The 19011-nt window shown below is 39.1% G+C and overlaps 2 protein-coding genes across 2 annotated transcripts; both read left to right on the top strand.

The window, feature by feature from the left end:
* Positions 1–8538: 8538 nt before the first annotated feature.
* On the top strand, positions 8539–9468 carry LOC110259634 (olfactory receptor 7E24-like). The gene has a single exon (XM_021085124.2). It carries the CDS (start codon positions 8539–8541, stop codon positions 9466–9468), a length of 930 nt encoding a protein of 309 aa, XP_020940783.2.
* A 7958-nt stretch (positions 9469–17426) lies between these two features.
* Positions 17427–17999, top strand: LOC110259635 (olfactory receptor 7E24-like). Its single transcript, XM_021085125.2, has one exon. The coding sequence runs from the start codon at positions 17427–17429 to the stop codon at positions 17997–17999; it is 573 nt and encodes a 190-aa protein (XP_020940784.2).
* Positions 18000–19011: the final 1012 nt, after the last annotated feature.

Genomic DNA, 19011 nt, shown 5'->3' with positions numbered 1-19011 from the left:
TAATTCTCTTTGAATATATTGAACAATTACAACTTTTTCATAGCTCTTGTGTATTTTCCATAGTAATTTCTGTTTCTTCAAATCTGCATGTGCAGGTTATGTTATGAGGATATATGATGCTGCCTCCCAACCTTGACATTTCTTCAAATCGCCTGGCAAGCTTAAACTACTGACACCTTGGTCTCACCACTAGATATTCTGATTTAATTGAATTGGGATTAGTCTGAGCATACTTTTTTTTGGTTGTGCCAGTGGCTTGCAGAAATTCCCTGGCCAGTGATTGAATCTGAGACACAGCAATGACAATGTCAGATCCTTGACCCACTGAGCCACCAGGGGACCAAATAAGTAACAAGGATCTACTTTATAGCACAGGGAAATCTACTCAATACTGTGTAATAACTGTGTAATGGGAAAAGAATCTGAAGAGGAATGGATATATGTGTGTGTACAATTGTTTACTTTCCTGTATACTGGCAACTAACTCAATTTTGAAATTCAACTGTACTCCAATAAAATTAAATAAAATATTAAAATAGAAATCTTAGAAAATATATTGTGCTGTGAGGTGTATTTCTCTAGTTAGCATAAATCAGAAACAATGGCATATTTGCTACATTTGACCATGGGATGGCTGCAGATTGGCCTAATGTGGATGGAAGGGCTCCCCTAGTGAGTCAGAAACCAGGGGGTCTACTTGAGACTGCATCCCCTGAAGCAGTAGAGTGGGATCTACAGAAGGACCCAGTGGAGTAGTTCTACCCATTTGCTAGTTATGCCCAGGGAACTTTTACTGTGATCATGATGGTGGGATGAATTTTGGGCTAGGCTGGAAAAAAGATGGACAGGACCTGAGTCTTATTGTGCTAAGAGAAAAAGTCTTCAAGGGGGGTGAGACTATCATGATGGACTGTATCTGAGATGCTCCCAGTTTTCCCCTCCTTGAGTGTGAGATGTCTGTATAGACTTAATTCATACATGAACACATTGGGAAGTGTTGGGAAGTCACTTCTGGGAATGGAGCAAAAATACCATATGGCTTTATTCTTATGGTCTCTCTCTTGCTCATATTCACAAGATCCAAGTTCCCAAGGAGGAGGCCTATGTGCCAAGGAATTGTGCAGAATCTCTGGTCAATAGCTTGTGAACACATGAATCTACCAATAGCTCTGTGAGTGAGTTATAGTTAGCTTCTGCCAGTCAGTCCTTGAAATGTCTGCAGCCCTGGCTGACACCCTGATTTCAACATCTGGGAGGACTTCTGAAATATTTAAGAATCAGTTACAAAATACTAAGTAAAAATCAATAGTTTTCTAACATGTCAGTGTAATTCAATTAGAGGAAAAAACAGACTGGAGCCGCATTCAAATGAACACTAAAGGGAAAAAGAATCTAAAAGAGAATGGATGTGAGTACATGTATATGAATCACTTTAGTTTTTGTCTTTTTAGGGCTGCACCCACAGCAAATGGATGTTCCCAGGGTAGGGATCTAATTTGATCTGTAGCCAACAGGCTATGCCAGAGCCACAGCAACATGGGATCTGAGCTTCCTCTGCGACCTCCACCACCGATCATGGCAATGCAGGATCCTTAACCCACTGAGTGAGGCCAGGAATTGAACCCACAGCCTCATGGTTCCTAGTCAGATTGGTTTCTGCTGTGCCACAATGTGAACTCCAATAACTAAATGACTTTGTTGTACAGCAGAAATGATCACAACCTTGTAAATCAACTATACTTCAGCTAAACTTTAAAATTGGAAAAAAAAAAAAACCCATCTCAAAAACATGTAGATATCTAACATATAAAATGCCAACCCACACACGGGCTAAAGAAATGAATATTATGTTCACCTTAGAGTCAAATTAGAAATAGTATCATATTCTTGGTACAGAGAAACTATTGTGGCATAGATTTTGTGATCGATGCAATGGATTTACAGTGATCAAAATAACACACTGAGTGGTTACATTGGTGGTGGTGGGGAATGTCTGAGTTTCTTGTTTAGATCCCACACTTGGACATAAGAAGCAAGGAATACAGGTGAATTTCCTCCTGAGGAGAGAAAGGACTCAGAAACTTCCAAGTACATTAACTTTTTTCCCTTTCCTCTTCCATTAATACTAGCAAGTCACCAGGGACTGGGACCACATGGGCTTTGTGCACTGAGCCTTAAGGTCACACACTGTACATAATTGGCCAGTGCCTCCAGCCCTTTACTTGGACACTTCAATAGTGTGACTGCACACCTATGTTTCCATCCTTTGTGGGCACCTGCATCAGCAGTTCCCAGCCTGAGTCTGTCTTCCTGCCAGTCCTGAGGAGGGACCCTGAGATTTCATCCCACACCACACAGGAGAGGGCAGTAAATATGAACTCCTTGGTCATGGTCCAGCAGATATGCAGCCCAGCCCAATAAGTGTTGCGGTGAGAGAGCTATTGATGGAGGGACTGTTGGGAGCATGATTTCCTCCTCAACAAAACAAACACAGCAGTCAGGTTAGACAACTGAGGGGGCACCAGTAATCACAATTTTGCACCAGAGCCTCAGAAGTTTGTGATCTTGGTTCTGGTAGAAATGGGATAACTCTCATTCAGTTTGTGCTTCCACCATCACTGGCTCTGGCTCTGGCTCTGGCTCTGCTTGGCATCTCCCCACCTGTTGCAGCTAATGGGTCTCTAAACTGCCCCCTGAGCACTTCTGGTGATTATAACAGCAACAATAAGGACAAGGAGGAGAATCAGGCTTACATTAACCATAACATCATGCACTATGATTGAGGGCCTCCTAAGTGTCAGGTTCTAGGTGTTTTTTAATGTATCTTATTTGATTTTGCATGCATAATCTCTCTCCAATTATAACTGCACAGACACAACTATTACTTTAACAGGGTAAAAGGAGCACAGTATTTTATAAAACTTGTACCAGGTCATGAGTTCAAAAAGGTCAAAGCCCAGTTTGAAGCCAGTCATTCTGGACAGGCTGACTCCAGACACAGGCCATCTGGGCAGTGTTCTCCCTGCCAACGCAAACAGTCATATCAAGATCAGTCTTGGAAGAGACCCCTTGCTTACTATGCCACTCTGTTGGAGTTTTCTGGAGGACCACAGTGCAGGGCAGTAGGTAGGACTTGCTGGATCAACCATAGGAAGAAGGAAGTGTGAGATTTCAGGCAAAGGTCATAAAGAATTGGCAGAGCACATTTCAAAGCCGATCTCTGCTGACCCTGCTCCTGGATTTCACTTCAGCTGTCTCCCTCCTCCTCCATGCTGACAATGGCCCTTCTCAGTCACAAAAGGAAACATAAAGTCAGAGCCTTAAAATATATTTCTACTCAGGAACATGAAGTTTTTTTTTTAATAGCTTAGATGTATCCATAGTGAGACTTCTGTACATCTGCTTGAAACCTTCCAAAAATCTGGAAACACTGAAATTTAGTGTGTGGGATTCAGAGGCTGAAAACGTTATAATTTTTTTTTGGGTGCATCCATGGCATACAGATGTTCCTAAGCCAGGGATCTAACTTGCACCATAACAGCAACCCAAGCTGCAGCAGTGACAACATCAGACCCTCAACTTGCTGCACAACCAGGGAACTCCCTGACAACTTAATTTTGAATCCTGTGTGCTCCTCTTATTCATAGTGTATTATGGGGAAATTTCTTAGTATCTCTGAGACTTAGGATTGTCAAATGAATTGGTTCCTTTTTGATACAAATCCATTGAATAAGGACTAACTGTATAATTGATGCCTCCTATACACAAACTAAGTGATGGATGCAATAGAAAAGGCAAAAAAATAGACATTTTGTTATAAGCAATGTCAAGTCTAACTCTCTTGTCATTTGATTTTATCCGTGGACCTAATTTTATTGTTTTTTATATCCTTGACAGGACATTTTACCTGTGGTATACAGCTATCTTTTCCAGATATATAGAGGAGTGATTGAGGCTCATTTGTTTCTGATTCCCATGAGCCTATAATACTCTGTTGGCACAGAGGAGGCACCAAGAATGGAAAAAAAAATTCCCCAGATAAGTGTTCAATAAACCCTTCCATTTTTCATAGAAACAAAATGGGGGCCACGTGGTTTCCACACAGTGAACTGTTCATGCCAGTGTTTTCATTCTTCTCAGGAATTTCCTGTCAGACTACAGACAAGATAAAACAGTGCTGTTATGTGTCTATGTCCTACATTTTCTATGGAACCTTTTATTTTCCATTTAATAGCATCTACAAGATGCAATGGTTGAAAAGTCATTGCAGAAATTTTCATAAATATGAGGGGGAAAGAGTCAGAAACAAAAAAGGTGGTACATCTTATTACATGAGCTAAAACACATTTTAGGATTTTATGTCATCCATGCTCTGGTGCCCTGAAATGAGTCTTCAGCCTCTCTGCCATGTAATTCATAAAAGGTTTTTAAATGAGAGGTTGCATTTAATTACTATACCCATATTCCAGTAGTGATTGAAATTCTTTATAAAAGTGACCAGATATTTGTTAAATTCCAATCTCCCGTAAGACAAGTTAATTTTGCCACTCATGTTCTAGAGGTGGGTGTTCGACCCCCCATTTCCAAGAAGGAAGAGAAGCCCAGAGAGGAGGGGAGATCTACACATAGTGCACATATAGGGGGTGAGAGATCCAGGACTCAAATATTGATCAGTTTATTCCTGCACCAGTTCTCAGTCATCTCTATGGTAGCTAAAAAGTGTTTCTTTTCAAACCAAATTTGTTCCCAGATTTGAAATGAAGATAGAAGAATTAATTCACCTTCTTTTTATTCAGTGTGTCTACCTGTTAATTATGGGAATGAACGAATAGTTTACAGAGGCCATAATGGCACCAATATGGTGGGTTATAGGGCTTTCTATGAATAGTCATGTTTTACAGTCCAGAATTTGTATATATAAATTCTCATTTATGTGATATAGAGAGAAGTGCAATTTTCATAGGATTTTTATGAGAATGGTACAAATAACAATAAAATGAAAATATAACAGATATAATATCAAATAAAATTTTAATTTATAAATATATTAAATTACAAAGCTACTATTACATTTACAATATAGTAAATATATTTTAAAATATATTAAATTTATATTAAAATATATAGATTTATAAACTGATTAAAAGGATCTTTTAAAAATTTATTGAAGTATGGTTGATTTACAATATATTAATTTCTGCTGTATAGCAAAGTGACTTAGTTATACATGCACACATTCTTTTCATATTATTTTCCATTATAGTTTATCACATGATATTGAATATAGTTCCCAGTGCTATAGAGAAGGACTTTGTTGTTTATCCATTCTGTACATAGTAGTTTGTCTCTACTAATCCCAAATTCCCAATCCTTCCTCTCCCACACCCCTCCCCCTTGGCAACTACAAATCTGATCTTTATGTCTGTGCATCCATTGCCATCTTGTAGTTATGTTGATTTGCATAATATTCATTTTATTTTTATCATTTATTTATATGTATTTTTTTCTACTGTACAGCATGGTGACCCAGTTACACTTACATGTATACATTCTTTTTTCTCATATTACGTGTTCCTTCATAAATGACTAGACAGACTTCCCAGTGCTACACAGCAGGATCCCATTGTTAAGCCATCCCAAAGGCAACATTCTGCATCTATTTACCCCAAGCTCCCAGTTCCTCCCACTTCCTCCCCTTCCCCTTCCCCCTTGGCAACCACAATATTTTAGATTTCGTATGTAAATAATATCATATGGTATTTATCGATCTCTTTCTGGCTTACCTCTCCTAGCATGAGAATCTCTAGGTCCATCCATGTTGCTGCAAAGAATGTTATTTCATTCTATTTAATGGCAGAGTAATATTCCATCATAAAAACAACCTTATCTCATGTAATGTATTGCACAAGGAAAAGGCTGGAAGTAGGTGTATGTATTTAACAGGAGACTTAAACACAATGTTTTGGTTCCAATACATTTCAGAGGCATCATGTGTAGTATACTCTTCAGGTAAAATTTTGAGAAAGCTAGTTATGGATAAATAAATCAATATTGACATTGTGGAAACATTGACAAGAAAACATACCCATCAGCCTCGTGACACTGGTTGCTTTTGGAGTACAGATTTGCATCTACATTCTTTCTCTCATATTACCTTCCATCATGTTCTATCACAAGAGACTGGATATAGTTCCCTGTGTTATATACTAAAATATCATTAATAAGTTCTTTTGTATTATTTAATTAGATTCCCCATATAAGTTATATCATATCTTTCACTAGAAAAAAAATTAATGAAGGAGTATTATTAGGCCACTACAAAATTGAGCCCCCCCCCCAAAGCAAAGAGAAGTCTCACACACCAGACATTTTACTGAGATTCTATGGGGTTAATAAAATTAACCCTGTATAAAATTAAAATATTTCAAGAGTGTTGTTTCAATTTCTTTAATGTTTAAACATTGAGAGATGCTCTGTATACTAACACCTTCTCTGTAGTTATCAGTGTTTTATGATTCTGTGCCCCAAACTAAACCATATTTATCAAAATTTGAAGGCCACAAAAGTCAAAGATTAAATGAATTTTTAAATTTTTTATTGATGTGTAATTGATTTACAACATTGTGGTAGTTTCATGTATACAATATAGTGATTCAAAGTTTTTGCAGATTATATTCCATTTTAGGTTACTGTACAATATTAAATACAGTTTTCCATGCTATAGAGTAAATCTTTGTTGCTAAACAGTTTTATGTGTAGTCATTTGTACATGTTAATCCCAAACTCCTAATTTGTTCCTCCTACCCCACTTCCCCTTTTTAATCATAAATTGGTTTTCTCTATGAGTCTGTTTCTGTTTTTTGCATAGATTCACTGGTATTATATTTTAGATTCCACATGTAGGTGATACATAATATTTGCTTCCTCTGTCTGACTTATTTCACCAAGCATAATATTCTCTAGGTCCATCTATGTTGCCGCAGATGGCAATATTGTATTTTATCCTTCATTTTCTGGCCAAACCTGCAGCATATGGAAATTCCCGGCCTAAGGGTCTAATAGGAGCTGCAGCTTCAACCTGTGCCACAGCCACTGGCAACACCAGATCCTAGCTACATCTGTGAACTACGATGCAGGTTCTAGCAACACCAGGTCCTTAACTCACTGAGCGAGGCCAGGGATCAAACCTGTGTCTTCATGCATACTATGTCAGGTCCTTAACCCAATGAGGCACAATGTGAAATCCTTCATTCCTTTTCATGGTGGAATAATATTTATATATATATATATATATATATACACCACGTTTTCTTAAACTGATTGCCTGTTGATGGGCACTTGGGTTGTCTCCATCTCTTGGCTATTGTAAGCAGTGCTGCTATGAACACTGAGGTACATGTATCTTTTGAATTAGAGATTTCATCTTTTCAGATTTTTATGCCCAGGAGTGGAATTGCTGGATCATATATGGTAGTTCGATTTTAGTTTTCTGAGGAACCTCCATACTATTCTCCATAGTGGCTGTACCAATTTACATTCCCACCAATGGTGTAGGAGGGCTCCTTTTTCTTCACACCCTCTACAGCATTTATTACATGTAGACTTTCTGAAGATGGACATTCTGACCAGTGTGAGGTGATACTTCCTTGTGATTTTGCTTTATATTTTTCACATGATTCTTGGCCATCTCTAAGTCTTCTTTGGAAAAATGATTTTAGGGCTTCTATCCTTCTTTTTGATTGGGTTGTTCATTTTTTTTAGCACTTTAACTTAGAATACAGATGACACAGCTTTGCCTTTTATTTTATTTTAATATGTTTATTTATTTATTTTCTTTCTTAAGGGCCGCGCCCACAGCATATGGAGGTTCGTAGGCTAGGGGTCGAATTGGAGCTGTAGCTGCTGGCCTACACCACAGCCACAGCAACTTGGGATCTGAGCCGTGTTTGCAACCTACCCCACAGCTCACTGTAATGCCTGATCCTTAACAAACTGAGCGAGGCCAGGGATCGAAACTGCAAGCTCATGGTTCCAGTCAGATTTGTTTCTGCTGAGCCACAATGGGAACACCCAGGCTTGCCTTTTATAGAGTGTTTATCAATATTATAAATGAAGAGAATATCAATCACTGTGTTTGAATATGGTATTTTTAACTGCTTCTTAATGTTTAAAATTATTAGTATATTTATGTTAGAGCATGAAGGGTATTATTGTACTCTCTTTCTTTCTTAAAGAAGTATCTGTTTTTACTATGATCGTAGATTTATTATTTCTAATTTTCTTGCTCCTCTGTTAATTTTCAGTCGAGTGTTTCAAAAGTAAATGTGTACACAAAGAGGTGAATAACAAACAAATGAGGAAAGATTTCCAAGAAGATAGGATTCGAAATACAGAGAAATATTCTGCAGTCAATGACTCCAAGTGTCAATACTTTTTTGTGATTTGCTTGAGTTCAAAATATGGCAATCGTGCTGCATGCCCACTTGCTTGTTTCCTTTCTTCCAACCCTCTTTTCTTGTTCCAAAGGTGTCCACACACATGGAACCACAAAATCTAACAAGTGTCTCAGACTTCTTCCTCCTGGGACTCTCAGAGGATCCAGACCTGCAGCCCTTCCCCCTTGGGCTGTTCCTGTCCATGTACCTGGTCACCATGCTGGGGAACCTGCTCATCATCCTGGCTGTCACCTCTGACTCCCACCTCCACACCCCCATGTACTTCTTCCTCTCCATCCTGTCCTTGGCTGACATGGGCTTCATCTCCACCACTGTCCCCAGGATGATTGTGAACATCCAGACTCACAGCAGAGTCATCTCCTATGCGGGCTGCCTGACGCAGATGTCTTTTTTCATCCTTTTTGGATATATGGATAGTACTCTTCTGACTGTGATGGCCTATGACCGGTTTGTGGCCATCTGCCACCCACTGCACTACCCAGGCATCATGAGCCCACGCCTCTGTTGCTTCTTAGTTTGGGTGTCTGTTTTTGTTAGTCTTTTGGACTCTCAGCTGCACAATTTGCTTGTCCTACAAGTTGCCTGCTTTAAGGATGTGGAAATTTCAAACTTCTTCTGTCACCCTTCTCAACTCCTCAAACTTGCCTGTTTTGACACTTTCACCAACACCATTATTGTGTATTTTATTGGCACCATCTCTGGTTTTCTCCCTATCTCAGGGATCTTTTTCTCTTACTATAAAATTGTTTCATTAGTTTTGAGAGTCTCCTCATCAGCTGGGATGTATAAAGCCTTTTCCACCTGTGGCTCCCATCTGTCATTTGTTTGCTTATTTTATGGAACAGCTATTGGTGGTTACCTTGGATCAGCATTGTCGCCATCTCCCAAGAAGGATGTGGAAACCTCAGTGATGCACACCGTGGTCACCCCCATACTGAACCGCTTCATCTACAGCCTGAGGAACAGGGACATAAAGAGGGCCCTATGGAGGATCCTTCACAGAACAGCTTAATACCAGCTTGTGGGAAAATCTTTTTGAAATATAGATTGAAAAAATGAGCAAAACTAAACTTGCAGACCAATGAATACTGCTTCTTTGGTTACACTGTTGTTTCAGTCCTCTCTATGTTTCAAAAGTGGATATTAATTTTTTTGACTCATTTTTAGTTGGATTGTGGGAATATTCTGGGATCCATTGTACATCATAATGAATGCATAAGAGGTTCCCCTCAAATACCATGGTATCCAGAAGAAATGTACAACTCTCTTTTACATACTGAATGTTTTCACCTTTTTCCATTATTACTGTTTCTTTTCCACAAAACTTTTGCATCTGTCAAATCTGTTTATTCACGTAATGGCTGAGCATGCAGTTCACTGGTCCTCAAGTATGGATTTTACGGAATCCCCTGAGTGTTTTATACATACTGAGGACTTGGGCTCATTACCAGAGATCCTGATTTAGTTGGACTGGTGTGTATCTAGGTAGGAGGAGTTTTTAAAAACACTTGGAAAGGTTTAGTTGTCATTGTCTCAAGAGATCAAGCTCGAAAGGATGTTACAAAAGAGCTTATTACAACTCCAGGCAACGTCCTCAAATACATTGTCCTTCAATATCATAAGATCTTCATTTGTGCTGGTCATTAAGGTACTGTCTCTCTGCCCCCAAATCACCCTTCTACACTTATCTTGTGATACCAGGGTGGTTCTTTTGAAATCACTGCTCTATCTTCCATATGGCTTTCTTCTTATATACTTTAAATAATGCTTAGTAAGTTTCATTTACCCCAATCAAGAGTTAAGTTCACTACTCTTTTTCTACCCCTAAGCCCTTGGTATTTATTGGCTTCTATCTGTTAACCACACAGTTCCATTTTTTTGACTGTCCTCTTGTAGCTATTTAACCAATTCTCTATGCTCAGTTCATTTAACTCGAATAAATAGCTTGTCTTTTTCTTGATAGACCCTTGAATGATCAACCATAACATGGGGAGAAATCTATGCCATGAGTCGTGTGCAGTTGAAATGTTGACAGATGAGATTAAAAAATAGAAATGTCTTTAAGTACCTACCGTTGATAAAGGTTGTAGAACAGATTTAAGTCCTGGTATATTTCCAGTTGATATGTAGCTCTAAAAGTGTCTGAAGATTATTAAGTTACAAAATTTGTCATAAATAAATTAAACTTTGTCTTACTTTACTTTACCATAAGTAGTAAAGGGCCTTGTTGGCAGCAAAGGTGAGCTCTTTTTCTTTCACTGGTAACAGCCTGGTTAGGACTTCATTGTTCCCAACCTTCCCCATATTCTGTCATAATAAATCAGTCTTTGGGCTTCATTTGTATTCTTCAAAATGATAATCCATCTTTCCTTAGCAACATCACAATAGTTTCCTCTTAATTTTTTTATTAGTATTGATTTACAATGTTCTGTCTATTTCTGCTATACAGGGAACTACATATCTAATCGATTTGATGGAACATGATGGAGGATAATGTGAGACAAAGTATATATATATATATACTTTATATATATATATATTATATATATATATATATATAAAACTGTGTCACATTGCTATATATATATATATAGTAATCTTTGTTCTCTGAAGATCTATCAACAACTAATTTAGTTGACTCTGCTTTTTAAGTGTAAGGAAAATCACCTACCCACTACATCAATACAAAACTTTGATTTGAAGAAAGGAATGAACTTGACAGATGATGAAGCCATAGAATTTAGTGGGGAACTATCACCCAGTACAAATTACTACATTACCCTATTTTCTATCTACTTATTCAAATTTAAGTGATAGCCAAAGAACCTTGGTAAGTTAGAAATCTATGTTGCCTTTTAATATTAAATTGTACACTCCCCTCAGAGGTAGCATTTTGTTCTTTTGTTTAGATTTAAATTTAAAAGGGTGATAATGATGGCTTAACATTAAGCATGGGAAAAGACTGAAAGTTTCACATAGCCATGAGGTGTGGTGTGACAATACTTGATTAGAATAAGAAACATAGATAATTGAAAGAATGCAGGACATGGAATACTCCACACCCTAATATGGCCTCCAAAATTTGATGTTTTGGCAATGCCAACTTTTTGGGGGGCCACACCCTCAGCATGCAGAATTTCCCAGGCTGTGGATCAAACACAAGCCACGGCAGCTACCCAAGCTGCTGCAGTGACAATGCCAGGTCCTTAACCCTCTGTGCCACAAGGGAACTCCTCAAAATGGTTTTCTGCACCTCAGAATCCTCAGCAGTAAATTAAGTGCAATAGTGCTTATCTTCCAAGTCCATACAACAATTTTATATAGTGTATGTCATGGACCAGTCCAATGGTAGTTTCCCACCAAATGGTTCATCCTACTATAACATTAAGGAAGTTAATTTAAATATGCATTTAAGTAATTCATAAGTAACCCAAAGTTATGAGCTTGTGTCATATGATATAGAACATATTTCTATTTAAGTTCCGCATCTGTAGAGTTAAGATAATAAGAGCACTTAACTGAGAGGCCGATTGAGAAGATACAATGAAATGCACTAATCAGAACACTATGCATTCAGTATGTAGCAGTCAATCAATAAGGGCAACTTGTTATAATTAATATATTAACAGGCCATTGTATAGTTTTAATACACGGGCTTCACAGGCTGAAATTTGACTTGAGGCATTAGCTCCTACAACTAATTAGCTGAGTGTACTGGGAGGTATTTTCATAATTCCCAGGGCCTTTAACGCTTCAGTTTTAATGATATTTAGCTGAAAGCATTCTGGGATTAAACAGACAATATTCCTATGTTATGAACTAAATAAATACAGATATCATTATCTTCACGTATCCTAGCTTGATGTATTCCTTTTTCAACTTTATTGAAATATAACTGGCATATAATTGTAAGTTTAAGATGTACAGTGTCTTGATTGGATACTATTATATTATATATTACAAGGTGATTACCACCATAGAGTTAACTCACACTGTCATCATGTCACACATGATTTAAAAGATATCTTTTTTTTGGTGAGAACATTGAAGACCTACTCTCTTAGCAACTTTCAAGTGTATAATACAGTATTATTAACTATAGACACCAGGCTGTATATTAAATCTCCAGAATGTATTCATCTTCTAACTGAAAGTTTGCACCCCTTGACCAACATCTCCCCATTTCCCCCACCCGCAGTCCCTAGTAACCACCATTCTACTGTCTATTTCTAGAGTTTGGTTTATTTAGATTCCACATATAAGTGATATCATATTATATGGTATTTGTCTTTTTCTGACTTACGTAGATAAACACCCAGGCATGGGATTGCTGGGTCACATGGTTGTTCTATAGCTAGATTTTTTAGGAACCTCCATAGTGGTTGTACCACTTCCTTCCCTTTCATGCAGCTATTCTCAGTTTGGTTCTACTCTGTTGCTGAAATTTCCCATGTGGACCCCTGACCTCTTCCAGAGTTGTTTTTGTACATGGATAGCTGTCTAATTGTTGATCATTGTGGGATTACAGAGGCTGGGTTACTCCTACTTTACAATCTCAGTGATGTCATTGGCTTCATACCAGTTAATGACAAATTAATCTCAAAATTCCTCCTCCAGGGACCTCTGCATCAGGAGGACTGCATTAGTAGAATGTGGAATGTTGCAAGGGATCATTCCCCTACTACTCACTTTATTAACTGGAAAAAAATTAACAGGCCCATAGCACATATACTTAAATCTCTGTGAATACAAACTGATCTAAAGAAAATAAATTCTGGAACAGGATGCGCTCTTCCCAATGAGAAAAATCAGGATTCCCCTAGGGATTTTTGCTGTACTGAGGCACAGAAGGGCTGTGGCTGTCAATGGTGCGACCTTGGTGATGGAAGAAAAATTACGTTGGCTTTTTCAAACTTCCTATCCTGAAACAACATGGTGAGGTCTGCAGAAATACCAAATCAGAGCCAATTTCTACCCATATGCCAGTTCTTCTCAACAGGGAAACTTCTATTCATGCTACGGTGGAAACTCATGTCTTGAGTGTGTCATGGGACTAGAGATTTGTTTTCAAAGCTTTCAATAGGGCAGTACTAATGGGATATCACTTTTGAGATTAGGGTGCAAAAAGACTGCCTTTCCTCTTTCTGACCCTTGTTTCTCCATCTCCTTGTCTGCTTCATTTGATGGAAACCAACTGGCAAGAGCTCACAGGGATCTCCATCTTTCTAAAGGCTACATGAGCAGGCTTGAAAATAATTCTTCTTCCAGTGAAACTTTGAGAGGACTGCAGCTCTAGCTGACACCTTGATTGGCATCTGTTAGATACTCTGGTTTCTTTAAGAGAAGTAGCAACTTATAAATACGTGTATAAAGTCCATAGTTTTCTAATATACCAACATCCATCAATTAAAGAGAAAAATTACAACTTGAGCCATCATTTAAATGAGCAAAAATCCCTAAAAAGGGGACTAGAACATTCCTCTTAGAGACATAAACCCTAACTGAGAAAAGAGAAGTAACTTCAGAGCTCGCTATACAATTATCCTTAATTTATTGGATTGACACAATGGATTTGCAGATGTCAAAGTCAAAAAGTCATACATGAAATTTTTAAAAAGAGGCTGCACATTAAGTTAGGATGCTTGAAGTTGGAATGCAATTCAATCTGTACATTGAAAGAGTACAGGTGAGCATTCTCTTGAGGAGAGGAAAGCTCCAGAATGCTCAAAATACATTTTGTTTTCTTCTTTTGTTAATATTAGGAGGTCCTCAGAGACTGGGATAACATGGACCAACTTTGTTAATGAGGAGCTCTGTGCATTGTGTTTTTAAGGCAATGTAGGAGTAAGTAATAATTAGCCAGTGTCTCCAGCCTTTCAGGGTACCATTCTCAGGCAGGTTTTATATGTATCTCCTCCTCCCAGAGTCATTATCTGCATAAGGGGATTCATGCCTATGTATGTCTTCCTCAGTTCTGAGGACAGAGCCTTTGCCCTCATTATTCATCAGGCAGAAGAGGGCAGTGGATCCAAACTCCTAGGTCATGATGCAGCAAAGATACAACATGGACCAGTGAGTACCCAGGGAGGTGGTGGATGGGGGAGGGACTGTTGGGAGTTGTTTCCTCATCAAGACAAGAAGAGTGGATGGGGTAGTTGGGTGGGAGGACACTGGTATGCTAGTTTCAGCTCAGTAGCTGATGAAATCTATGTTCTGTTTTTCTGCTGGGGATTTCAGAACTCGCATTCAGAATTCTTCTCTCCTCCATCACCCATTCTAGCATCCATAAGCATCATCCACAAGAGAGAAGGCAGTGGATCTCTTTGAACCATCCTCTAAGCACTCCAAGATCATCTTGGAGGAGTTCCCACTGTGGCACAGTGGATTAAGAATCCAGCTTCAGTGGCTGAGGTCACTGTGGAGGCACAGATTCGATCCCTGGGCTGGCTAACTAGGTTAAATGCAGCTGTGTCCCATATTCATTCCCTGGCCCAGGAATTCCCATATACCACCAGGTGGCCATAAAAAACTACGATGTTACATGTCATCATTATGATCATGCTGCTGATGAAGAGGGTAGCCATAATATCTCAAGCTTCATCAAGGTTTTCCTGTGACAGGCTCTTAGCTATGTGCTATGTAGCCTTCAAATTTCCATCTACACAATTATCAACAAGATAGAGGTACACGCATTATTGCTTTTTTTTTTTTCACACTCGAGCAGAGTATTCTCATTTAAATTGGTCTTGGGGTAAAAAGGAGTGAACTCAGGTTTGGATCTGAGCAGTGAGAGTATTCACAGGGTACAGGAGAGTGCCTTTCTGTACCGTTTAGTTTCATGTGGACCCTTGAAAAGTGGCTAGTCCAAACTGAGGTATGTTTTGCAGGCTTTATATATGTGCATAAATCGGGTTTGACATAACTCTTTCATCGTACTACATAGGTGTCATGGATGTTTCTCCCTATAAGCACAAGGATCTAGTTCTTTGTTGTAACAAAGGCATGGGCAATGGTGGAAGCAGTGGTGTTTAAAGATTTTGGTCTTTTTATGATGCAGATGACAGAAAATACACAATACCAGTTTTTTTCTTCTCTTCTTTTCTCTCCCACCTCCTCTCTCTTTCCCCTTCTCCCTCTATCACAATCCTCTACCTTCCACCCTCATGAGCAACCACATAAGGTACCTATATCTTCCACAGGGTATCCTCTTTCCCCTGAGCACCCATGTTGGCCACTGCATGCTTGAAACACATAGCCAGTCAGTCCCCTGACCCTAGTGTCAGCCATAGCTTTATTTGAAGATGTACAGACAGGTCTGGACTGAGACACATTACCCAGGGCCACATTAAGGGAAGACACAACCCCAAACTCTTGTCTCAAATGGCCAAATAATTAGTGAAACTCCTATGCTAGATTAGCTACACCTCTAAGAGAGGATTGGAAGGGCTCAATGTATGCAGCTCAGTGCAGCACAGTCTGAAGGACAAGCTTGCCAGGAGGCAGTTGCCAATGTGTGTGTTTGCCATCAGGCAACAAAGCGAGTGAGCAAGCTGCAACATGAGCAGAAAAACCTCTGATGGTGGTGGTCATTGTCCCAGTGCCTCACTTGTTACACTGGACACTCTGCAGAAATAGCACAGACTCCCATGCCAGATTTGGCTTGGATGGTGTGATAGACAATGCCACACATACAAGAGGGTGTAATAGGTTTTACTCCTCAGCTGAAGATCTTCCTGTCTGGGGAGTGCAGGGAAGGTCCTCTAAGTGAGTTTGCAATGGCTGAAGAGTTCAAGAAAAGTGGCCTGTTTGAGGGTTAAAAAATTTTTTTTAATTGTGGCAAGAGTGTAATTTCTGAGTGAGAGTTCCTGCCTGTGTGCTCAAGGTGGCTTGGTTTGAATTTTCCAGCATCACCAAAGGAAGGAGGACCTGGAACTTATAAACTTGCCCACAATTTGCGCCGGAGGGGAAGAGAGAAATGTATAGCTTAATGCTACTGTATAGATTGTCTAGGGAACTATATCCAATCTCTTGGGATAGAACAGATGGAAGATAATATGAGAAAAAGAATGTATATATATATGTATGACTGGGTCATTTTGATGTACTGCAGAAATTGACCCAACATTATAAATCAATCATACTTTAATTTTAAAAAATTAAAAATGGCAACTGCCCCCAAACACCAAAACAGCAACAGCAGCAACAATGGCAAAAAAGACACACAAAAAATACGGCTTAAAATCTGCCAGCAACCAAATATCAAACACAGAAAATAGACCCACATGCTTTATTGCATAGTTCTTAGGGTTTTATAAATGGTTCAAATCAAGGAAGTTAATTATACCTCATTTGGATAAAATACAGTATATATGACTGTCTATTAGTGTCCTTCAATTAGGATTTTTTTTCTTCAGAGGAAAGGATATTTCTTATTCCTCTGGTTTCCTTGAAAGGATTGGAACTGGTATTTCAGTGTTCTTATGGTGTTGTTTTAGGTTTTAAAGTTTTATTGAAGTATAGTTGATCTACGAAGTTGTAATAATTTCTTACATACAACAAAGTGATTCAGCTATACATGTACACACATCTGTTCTCTTTCAAATTCGTTTCCCACATTGGTAATCACAGAATATTTGGTTGAATTCTCTGTCCCTGTTGGCCATTCATTACTTATGGAGAGTTTTTTTGGTCTCTAAATATCCTTCCTCCTCCTCTAAGTTCTTTAGCTTATTTTTTTCAATATGATACATATACTAACAGATGAAGGAGAAAAAAACCTGGGAAAAAAGAATTTCATAGAAGGGTGTGTTTGTTATGACAAAGAAATATTGCTAAAGGGCTGTGGTCCTCAATTGAATATTTTATGTATGAACTGCTTGGCTCTGAAGCAGAGACACACTGATGGGTACATGTATACTTGTTTCCTTTTATATCAACTCTCATTTATTTTTCAGAAAGTGCCTCTGCTCCATGAAACCACAGAATTTCACCGGTGTCTTGGAATTCCTCCTCCTGGGGCTCTCAGAGGATCCAGAACTGCAGCTTCTAACTTTCCTCCTGTTCCTGTCCATGTACCTGGTCACCGTGCTGGGGAATCTACTGATCATCCTGACCATCAGCTCTGACTCCCACCTCCACACCCCCATGTACTTCTTCCTCTCCATTCTGTCCATGGCTGACCTCGGCTTTACCTCTACCACAGTCCCAAAGATGCTTTTGGACATTCAGACTCACAGCAGAGTCATCTCCTATGTGGGATGCCTGATTCAGTTGACTCTCTTTAATCTTTTCGGGTATTTGGACAGTGCGTTTCTGTGTGTGATGGCCTACGATCCGTTTGTAGCTATCTGTTATCCCCTGCACTACCAGGTCATCATGAACCCCCGCCTCTGTAGCCTGCTGGTCCTGGGGTCTTTTCTGTTCAGCCTTTTGGACTCCCAGCTGCACTGTGTGATGATGTCACATCTTACCTTTTGTAGCAAAGTGGAAATTCCTCATTTCTTCTGTGACCCTCAATCTTGGCTTCATATTGGAAGCATCTGATAAACTTTAAAAATCCTCTTGCCTGAGTCCCACCACCGAGCATTAAAATTTACTTGGATTGGATTTTATTTTTTTAAAATTTTCCTATTTTTTTGTCTTTTTGTCTTTTTAGGGCCGCACCTGAAGCATATGGAGGTTCCCAGGCCAGGGGTCCAATCGGAGCTGTAGTTGCTGACCTCTGTCACAGCCACAGCAATGCAGGATCTGAGATGCATCTGCATTCTACACCACAGTTCACAGCAACACCACATCCCTAACTCACTGAGTGAGGCCAGGGATTGAACCCACAACCCCATGGTTCCTAGCTGGATTTGTTTCCACTGTGCCTTGATGGGAACTCCATGGATTGGCTTTTAAAAACCTTTTCATTCTAAAGTAAAATGTAAGAGATCAATCATCACATCACTAGTTTTTCTTCCAAGATTGGAGGGGATGCTCTTTCTTTAGTTGAACTCTTAATGGAATTGGCTCTCATCCACAGGCCACTGTGCAGAGAAAACACATCTAAAACAGCAGAATTATATTTGGTGAGGAGAGCCATGACACTTAGGATCAGCAAGGAACATGAAAACTGGCTGGTGGAGGAAGAAGCCAAGTCACCCTACAGCTCAGATGCTTTTTGATGCTTATGTTTATTGACTGTAATTTGGGCAAGATTGTAGGTGTTATTTAGTTTCTCCTTTCTTCTTCTATTTCTGCTCCATTTTTATCATCCTTTCCCTATCCTTCCTTCCCCTTTCCCTCCCTTTCTCTTCCATTCCCATTTCCCCTTTTTCTTCTTCTTCCTCTTCTCCCTCCTCTTCTTCTTCCTCTTCTCCTTCCCCTTCATCCTCTTTTTCCTCTTTCTCCTCTCCTCCTCTTCCTTTCTTCCTTCTTCTTTTCCTTCTTCTCTTCTTCTTCTTCCTCTCCTTCTTCGTCTCCTTCTCCGTCTTCTTCCAAACATCAAATTAAACATATTTCAGACATACAAAACAAATTTATGATTACAAAAGGGAGGTGTGGGGGAGAGGAG

The sequence above is a fragment of the Sus scrofa genome, chromosome 2, assembly GCF_054392235.1.
Source record: "Sus scrofa isolate SSC_HxYL_T2T_F1_AM1 chromosome 2, Sscrofa_HxYL_maternal_Yorkshire_Landrace_v2.0, whole genome shotgun sequence".
Classification (NCBI taxonomy): domain Eukaryota; kingdom Metazoa; phylum Chordata; class Mammalia; order Artiodactyla; family Suidae; genus Sus; species Sus scrofa.
The sequence above is the reverse complement of the archived record's forward strand: the minus strand, read 5'-3'. Positions and strand labels throughout refer to the sequence as shown.